This window comes from Labrus mixtus, chromosome 8, assembly GCF_963584025.1.
Source record: "Labrus mixtus chromosome 8, fLabMix1.1, whole genome shotgun sequence".
NCBI classification, from domain to species: Eukaryota; Metazoa; Chordata; class Actinopteri; order Labriformes; family Labridae; genus Labrus; species Labrus mixtus.
The window spans coordinates 5,519,912-5,528,819 of NC_083619.1; the positions used below are offsets into that span (position 1 = coordinate 5,519,912).

At 43.0% G+C, this 8,908-nt stretch overlaps 1 protein-coding gene across 1 annotated transcript; it reads left to right on the top strand.

The window, feature by feature from the left end:
- The first annotated feature begins 3,761 nt into the window (after positions 1-3,761).
- Positions 3,762-8,108, top strand: LOC132978663 (uncharacterized). Its single transcript, XM_061043918.1, has 5 exons — positions 3,762-4,058; positions 4,876-6,765; positions 6,860-6,961; positions 7,662-7,724; positions 7,999-8,108. Exons 1-2 carry the CDS (start codon positions 3,788-3,790, stop codon positions 6,303-6,305), a joined length of 1,701 nt encoding a protein of 566 aa, XP_060899901.1. The 5' UTR covers positions 3,762-3,787; the 3' UTR covers positions 6,306-6,765; positions 6,860-6,961; positions 7,662-7,724; positions 7,999-8,108.
- Positions 8,109-8,908: the final 800 nt, after the last annotated feature.

The following is an 8,908-nucleotide window of genomic DNA, read 5'->3' on the forward strand; positions in this document are numbered from 1 at the left end:
ACACTCCCATACACACACACACACACACACTCACACACACCCTTACACAGCTTCAGAGGATCTGTGTTGTCATGTGACCAAACCCCCACACTGTTACCTAGCAACAGTGGAAAAACCAGGCTACAGAGAGAGAGCATCGTTGTGATCGCAGACACTCGAACTAAATCAGGGCGTGTGGAGGGTCGCCGTGGAAACACAGTGTAAAAAGCCATGTGAGGCCGCGGTGGATGTTTCTCCAGACACACGCACACGCTCTCTCACACACACCTGCACCTGCTGCTGCTGCTGCTAAATACTACATCAGCACATGGGAGCATTTGAAAAATATTTAACCCATCCTTTTCACACACACACATACACACACACACACACATACACACAGACTCACACACACACACAGTCAGGCAAATGTCAGTGGGTGGCCAGGATGTGAGCAGTGCTAATTTAAGGGTGGCTAAAATCACTATGCTATATGAACCTAAAAACGTGTCTAATGAGGAAAAAAGGCGTGACTTACATAAATACATACATCACTCTACAATACTTGTAATTCAGGCAGGGGTGGAGTTAACTTAAACACCACTGCCACTCCACGCCTCTGGATATTTCTCCTCTGTTGCCTTCTCACTATGCTGTGTTGTGTTCATAAACTGCGTTTTTTTGGTGCCTGAAAACGTAAAGCTTTGAAAACAAGTTCATGAGTGGAAACTTTTGAAAACTGCACAGTCTCAATTTAAACACGGCAATATGCAGTTTCTCTGAAAACTGAGGCTTTTCGGACACGATCGAGTAGGAGAACTACAACAACAATGGCGGACTCCCAAGTTCTGTTTCTGAAAATGTCCTTTTTTTTATTTTATTTACTCTGTATGCTTATTGTCACTTGGAGTAGCTACCCCACCTCATCGTCCGTCTACACACACATTTGTGTGAACACCTCACGGCTCAGAAGGAGTATGAGCATCTACTGGCCTGGCATGTGTACTACAGTAGTCCTTTTTGCGAATCCATGTGCACTGCTGTTGTTATCAAAATCGTCTGAACGTAAACTTTTTAGGAAAACTCTTCTATTCCTTCTCTTCTAACTTCTATTTCCGGTGGATCATTTCTGTGTAAAATTGGCCTAACTCTAGTGTTAGCTGTGGTTTGGTTAGTGGTTTTCTAATGATAATCAAAGTAACAGAGTTCAAAAGCAATCTAGCCACATGTAATAATTTGTTGGTTAGACTTGACAGTTGTAAAAGTCAAGGCTCCGGGCTGGAGACACACCTTTGTGGATGTTGGTATACCTGAACTACATCCCTTTTACAGCGCAGGGCTTTACAGAAAAGGTTTTCTGCAAACTGGCAGGCAGCATCTGAAATCACTATGGCAACAGCAGGCAGGCCTGTTTTTAAACCTATCATCAAAGAAACAGCAGGAAATACCTGCAGACCTCTAGCTGACAATATTTATGATTCAGCTGCTAGTTATCTGGTGTTTGTTAGTGATGCTGAGTGTGTGTGTGTGTGTGTGTGTGTGTGTGTGTGTGTGTGTGTGTGTGTGTGTGTGTGTGTGTGTGTGTGTGAGACAACTGTACACATAAACATCTGATTTCAACTGCCGTCTGTGGGAGTTTTCATAGGAAACTTTATTAACAACTGTCAATGCTCCGCCTCGATTCAACACAAATTGTGCAAACAGCAGCCTCGGGTGTTGAAAACTGAAGCCGGTGCAGCCGCCCCTCCAGAGTCCACTTGAGGCTGGCTGCAAAAATCTTGGAAGTCACATTCACACCCATTTAAAAAACAATCAAACTTTAACAGAAATTAACATGTTTACAGCCTGGTTAAAAAAACAAAAGAGGTCTGACTCTCTCATTTTATAATAAGGGGCGTGGCTGACCTGATTGACGGGCGGGTGTGTCGTAGTTGTTTGTCAGGACGTGAGAGGCCCGCAGCTCCAGCTTTTGCCCAGCTGACCCAAAGTTGATTATTAAGACGGCACATCCAATATGGTGACCCCATCGGGCTTCAACTCACTGACACTACGTCCATGTTATGGACGTTTGGGTGAGAGCACTCAGGTCGTGTTCAATAATCTAAGATAGATGCTGCATCCCTGAGGGACGGGTCTCTCTAAAACTGTGCACAACTAATAACTTCAAAACACAACCAAAATCTGAGACATGTGTAACAAGTGTATTTATGTAAATAGATGTAGAAGCTGATTAAAATTAGTCCATTAATCCATTAAAAATAGGATTCAAAGTTTAATGTCAGGTTGAGATTGATCCTCCTGAACGTTCAGCTCTTGATGCTCTCGTTGTCTGACTGTAGTTTGGCGCCCTCTGCTGGTGTGAGTTGTGATGCACAGTGACATGAAGTCCAGCAGGGGGCCTCGGTGCTGCTGCACAGCTTCACAATGAGATCACACACACACCTGTCTGATCAGCAGCTACTTAAACTCAGGTGTGTGTGTGTGTGTGTGTGTGTGTGTGTGTGTGTGTGTGTGTGTGTGTGTGTGTGTGTGTGTGTGTGTGTGTGTGTGTGTGTGTCTGTGTGTCTGTGTGTGTGTGTGTCACTTTGTTTCACACAACAACACATGAGAAACACTGGAAGATAGTTAATAAGATGTTTAAATTCTATTTCAAGATAAATGTATTCTTTAGAGATTCAGTGGAGTTTGTTGAATCTCATGTTTGACTCTTTAATGTTCAGATTAGTTTTGTGCTTCAGCTCAGGGTCGCTGTGAACACTTCAGCTGCTTTGACGTCCTCAGTGTTGTTTTGTCATTAAAGACAAAGAATCTAATTCAGAGTCTGAGTTTCCAACATGTGTCTGCCGGTCTGCAGCCTCTGAACTTTAAAGACATTAAGAAGAGTTATGTAGAAGTGACACTTTGATTTATCTGCAGGCACAGAGCTGAAGCTCTTTTTGTCTGAGTTCAAAGTAAAGCTGATAAAGTTCCTGTAAACGGAGTCAACATCCTCGATCAGGACAGAGTGAAGCAGCCATTGTTGTTTGACACCCTCTGCTTCTCAGGTTTTCCTGCCACAACTTGTCTGCTGTGAAAAGCTATCGAGTGTTAACTGTGTCTGCATTTTGTTCTCCAAGAGCAGAATCACCTTCAGCTGTGATTTAAAAAAAACACATCTCACATCACTCTAATGCTAGTGTTTCTCTTCTTCTGCGATGTGTAGTATCACTATGTTTGTGTCGAGTTTGTCCCCTCCTTAGTGTGGAAAAGCAAGCTTGAGGGTTTCCATTTAAGTGATCCAATTAGGTTTTTTTTTTTTATTGCTATTGAGCCACAATTTACAGATTTTGCAAATAAGCAGTGAATCTTTATTTCAATTTGTAAAAAAGTATTTTCTTATATATATATATTTATTAAGATATTGTTACTGCAGACGCTCTGTGTTGAAGCTATTGAAACAGATTTAGACTAAAAAGAAAGGGGAATAAAATAAATGTAAATAAAATCTCTCAGGTGTTAGAATGAAAATGATTTGACAGACTTTATAAAAGCGCTGACTGACTTGATTCTGTCTCTCTGGTTCAAACAGATTAGTGTTTGTCAGAGTTTAAATCTTTGTCTGCTCTTCAGTCTGATGGATTTAAAGGATGTAAAATAACTAAGAAGATAAAAAGTCAGAGACTCTGAGCTCCACTGGAGTCGTTCACATTGAAACTCACGTGTGGATGCTTCTCTGTCTCCTCCTCTTCCTCCTCCTCCTCCTCCTCCTCCTCCTCCTCCTCCTCCTCCTCCTCCTCCTCCTCCTTCTCCTCCTCTTTGTAGATTGAAGATGGCAGCTACAGCAGCTGTTAACAGACCTCCACCTGCTCATCCAGGACCACGCGCTGGAAACCTCCACTCACAGCCCACCAGCGGGGTACCAAACTCTGGATTTCATGATCCAGGACTACAGGGTATCAGCCAGGACCCCAGACTCCAACACCCCCACGTCTCGTCCCGGCCCGTCTTCTACGTCCCTGTTCAACCTCCGCCCCCTTTCCTCCACTACCAGTGGCCCATGTCCTTCTCCTATAACCCCTTTAGTGGCTTCCCAGGCATGGGTGAGTGTGTCCTCCAGAAACGCTGAAGCTGATTGGTGGATACAGGTCGTAGAAATACTAGAGATCCACCTTTTCACTACTTTACCTGAAGTGAAAATAGAAACAGACAGATAATGAAACTGAAACTACAATAAAAATAAGTCACTACAGATTAAGGCTGACTACACTCTGTTGATCAAACTGATGTTGTATACAGCCGTCCTTGAATAACGGTAAAAACAATAAATGTAGGCTAAATTAATTCTATATTTATTGACGTGTTGATGAGGTAGAACTCCATCACTTTTATAATTATTTTACAGTTTTTAAATCCACTAACTACTTTGTTTTTTTTTTAAACGTGCAGTCAGATTTAAAATCATCACATTGTGGATTAAAGCTGTAATATAATTAATCTTATCCACATAATGTCCAATCAACTATTTTAAAAAAGCTTAAATACTTCTTATATACTTATTAAGCAGAATAATGAATCGTGTTTTGAAATACTTAGACACACGTCAGAAATAAAATCTACTGATGACGATGTTAAATATTCTAAAGCCTCTATTTCTGCACCGTAATTTGACGGCAGGCAAGGGAAACGTTACGGCAAATATTACTTATATTCCTTAAATAATGGAAAAATCTTGGAGGGTATTTTAAGGTGGACGAATCAACAGCCCCCTTGTGAAGCCACAATATTTAGAGCTCCCCCTGCTGACAGTATTGGTTTTAACCTCCTCTTTAACAGATGAGGTGAACTAAAAAGAAAGTTAAATCTGAACCATAGTTTCTTTGTTTGGACTGTAAATTTCTATATTTTTGTTCTCCTCAGGCTATGGCATGGTCATGCCCCCGTTCCCCCCTCCTCCCCCCTACATGGAGGCTCCATCCTATGTTTTGCCCCACCCTCACATCCAACCAGTGGACTACAGACACCTGCTCCACCCGTCAGTCCATGCTCCTGCTGCACCCTACCAGCACCTAAACCAGCCTGGCAGAGTGCGCCCTCCTCATCCTGTCCCTGTGAGACAAACGGTGAACGCAGAGGTCCAAACAGAACCCACAGGGAGAGGCGGGGCTTCTTCTGGAGAGGTGAGCCCACTCATCAGCTCCGATTCTGGGCATGGAACCACCTCACACTCCCCATCCTCCTCCAGCTCCAGCTCCCACAAACGAGGCTCTGCAGAGCCCCAAACCTTCACCAGAGACTTTAACAAGAGCTTTGAGAGTTCTGCAGTCACACAGAGATTTAACCTCGTTCATCCTGCAGGAACAAAGACGCTCCAATCACGTCACAGAGACGCACGACAACCACCGAAGAGCCCAATGAGAAGTGTTGAGGAGAACCTTCCCCCCTGCAGGGACGCTCACCACAACATGTGGTCAGTGGGCTCTTCTGGTGGCGTGGTTCCTGTGTGCAGCTCTTCTCAACAAGACGATGATGTCATCAAAGAGAGACGAGAGTCCGTCCCCGACATCCTCATGAGCTGGGCCACGCCGCGGACAGCGATGTTAAAAACATCAGACAAGCTGCTTCCTGAGAAGGAGCAGCAGCAGCCGTCTTGTGAAGCAGAGAATGAAAAGTCAGCTGAGCAGCACGGCGCTGTGACAAAGAGCGCTCCTGTGGTGTCTGACACAGCTGCTGACAACACTGAGGCTCTGCTCACTTCTCAGGACTCTGAGACACTTTTTAACATCCTCAGACTGCCTGGGACTCTCCACAAGCTTCTCTCAGAGGATAAACGAGTCGTAGAGCTCCCCTCCACTGATGAACTACTGCTTTCTCTGAACCAATCAGAGATGCTCCCTGACAATGAGCCAGAAAACGAGACGACTCCACACGCACACAGCACAGAGCTCATTCCCTATCAAATGTCTTCAAATAGTTTTCAGATGAAGAGAAAACTGAATGAGTCTGTTTGGTCTGTGGAGTCTCTCCCCTCTTTTATCCCCAATAAGGAGTGGCTGCAGCAGAACGGACTCTTTGAGCCTGATGTCATCGTGGAGATGATGGAGCAGGAGGACGACGGTGGACCTTTAACCCAAAATGAACACTTAAGAAGTCATAAAGAGAGGAGGCGGAGCCGCAGGTTTTCATCCTCTGACTCTGTTCTCATGTCAGACAGCTGGCTGCTTTTCAGCACTCCGGCTGAGAAGCTCAGTCAGTCAAAGAAGACAGAAACAGAGGGGGGAATGGATTCCCCTGAAGGGAGGGAACAGAAACGAGACCAGAGCACGACTCCTTCAGAAAAAGTTCCCTGAGCTTCCCCGCCTCGATGGCAGAGTGCAGTAAATGTCTCTTCCCCTCCTGAAGACAATGCAGATGAAAACAGGTCTTCTGAACCTGAGGCCAATCAAAGCCCAAACCAGGAATGTTTTCTTGTCACCGAGCAGACGGAGAGAAGCCCCCGCTCCCGTGAGCAGGAGAAACCTCTGCCCTCAAACTCTGCAGAAGAGGAGAAAACGCTGTGTCAGCTGATTCCTCAACATGGAGCAGACGTGGAGGTAGAAGAGAGAGCGTGTGTGAACGCTGAAGAGAGCGAGCGGAGAAACCAGCAGCTGTGTGTCCCTGAGGTCGAGCACACCACGGCTGCTGTGTCTCCGTCAAAGGGACATCTAGTGGACTGTGGCGTCCAGTGTTCTGAACTGACAGACAGGAAGTGTCCGTGTGAATCACAGAGCAGCACTGAACCAAACAAGAGACCTCATTTTAATGATTCAGGTGCTCTGCTTCTTCAAATCTACACTTTAATGTGACTTTGACCTCCTGTAGAGAAAAAACAAGTGATGTGCTTTAACAGTTATTTATCTCCTAGATGTGAAAAAGAAGAACAACAACAAGACTGAAGGATACAGTGTGACCGGACAGATGTCAAAGAACCAGAGAAGAAACGCTCACTGGAGGAACAGAGGACAAGGTAACACAGCTTATCTGGAATAGTTGAGTCAAGAAAAAAACAAAAATCATCAAGACAGTTTAATTTAATGTGTTACCAATTACAGCTTCAAGCAGGAATAAGATGAGGTGAAATAAGAGAACGCCTTCAAACCAGCTCACACCAAACGGCTGAGGTCACAGGAGCACTCCTGCTCTAAGAAAACTCATGATTTGATTCCTGCTTTAGAAATGAGTCTTTGAAACAGCTTAAAGTAATTTGGTGTAAGGCCAGCATTAGAATATGAATCACCAGTTTGTACGTCCAGATAAGAGACCATTTCTTTAACAATCTAATATATTTTTAATAATTCTCTCTTGGTGTCACTGGTCCCAGAAAGTGTGATTGTACAGACGTCTGAGGAAAAGATCTGACTGCTTAAATAACATTAAGATCTTCCTTCTGAGTTTATGTTCTCAGTCACTAGTTTAAAAGGTTTTCTGTAATGCAGCATGATCATTTTCTATATTGTGATATTAAATGGATTAGATTAAGCAGCGTCTGTGACTCCCTGTGATTAACGAGTCTCTTCAATGAGTCAACCAGGATTGAGGTGAAGCCAGATTTATTCACCTGCTGCTTTAAATGTGGTCACGTCTGGATTTCTGAGACGGTTTGAACCCCATCACTCAAAGAAGCCGACTGAAGAAACAGTTTGAACATTTTCTCTGTACCATCACAGAAAACCAGAACGGCCAGTGGGAGCCCTACAACGGATTCTGTGGTAGACCTGGACGATCAAAAGGTGACAATCACAACTTCATGAATTAACTCACTTAATGTAATAACCATCTTTAAAAAAGCAAATAGATGAAGTGAGAGCTGGCATGGTGTCAGTCAGCTGAGTGTTGGTTTATAAAGAGGAGTCATGTATTTGTGTAGAACAGCACGCTCTGCTATCAGAGACTCTGTACACTCTAATGTCAATTGTTCTGCTAAGTGCTCACTCTGTTTTCAACCTAAATGTTCACAGATTTGTTCTGATCCGGTAAACGTTAACGGTCTGATTCTTCTTGCAGGTGAAAATGGAAGAACTCGGTACTGAGCACTGACCTTGTTCTGCAACAGAAATCTTGTTTTTAAAGAATCAAATATTAAATTTAAATGTAATATGCATCAATAAATGTTTATATATATATGTATATATCAAAAACTCTCCTTTCTTCTCTTTATATTCCCAGGTTTGAACAAGCTAAAGTTTGGTTTAGACAACAGTAGGGTTAATTTAAAATGTGACTGCATCACACACACAGGCAAGACTTCAGATTTTCTTCTTTTTAATGCACACTCTTAGGATAACATTTCTATTATTAAATATGATTGAAGAAGCAGTGTGCTGTCTTGTATGATTTCACTGGGGATCAGAAGTAAACGAAAGTAGACTTCATGGGACAACAGTTTCCTGTGGGTTAGGGTTCCTTATAAGAAGCAGGAGGTAAACGTGTCTCGATCAGGACAAACGATGGGATATGTTCTCCATAAATGTTATTAATATTTCCATTAAAGTCGGATACAAATGAATACATGTTGTTCAATGCCTCTTTAAACAGCGTTTATTGGTCACAAAATGATCCTGAACCTAGGAGATACACTTTAACATCTGTAGAGTGAGTACCACTATAGTACTCTAAATCGCTCTCAGACTGGCCGGTCTCTGTATTTTAAATCAAGACCACCCCTGACTGTTTTTTATCACATTACTGTGATAAGAAGGAAAATGCCCCTTTTCTAAACTAACAAATTACTAATAAATAAATAATTGTATTTTCATGCCCTGGTAAAGATTGTAGTGAAACAAACAGTGCATATATAAATGTTACAGACCATCTCCTTAAGTTTAAAGCGACATGAGGTCAATGACAAAAACTTGTCCAAACATAAAGACACTTAAACATGATGATATCACGATATGATATTTCGATTTTAAAC

Coding starts and splice junctions, on each gene's coding strand:
- LOC132978663 (XM_061043918.1), top strand. CDS start 3,788: ATGGCAGCTACAGCAGCTGTTAACAGACCTCCACCTGCTCATCCAGGA. Junction 4,059..4,875: donor TAGTGGCTTCCCAGGCATGG/GTGAGTGTGTCC, acceptor TGTTCTCCTCAG/GCTATGGCATGGTCATGCCC.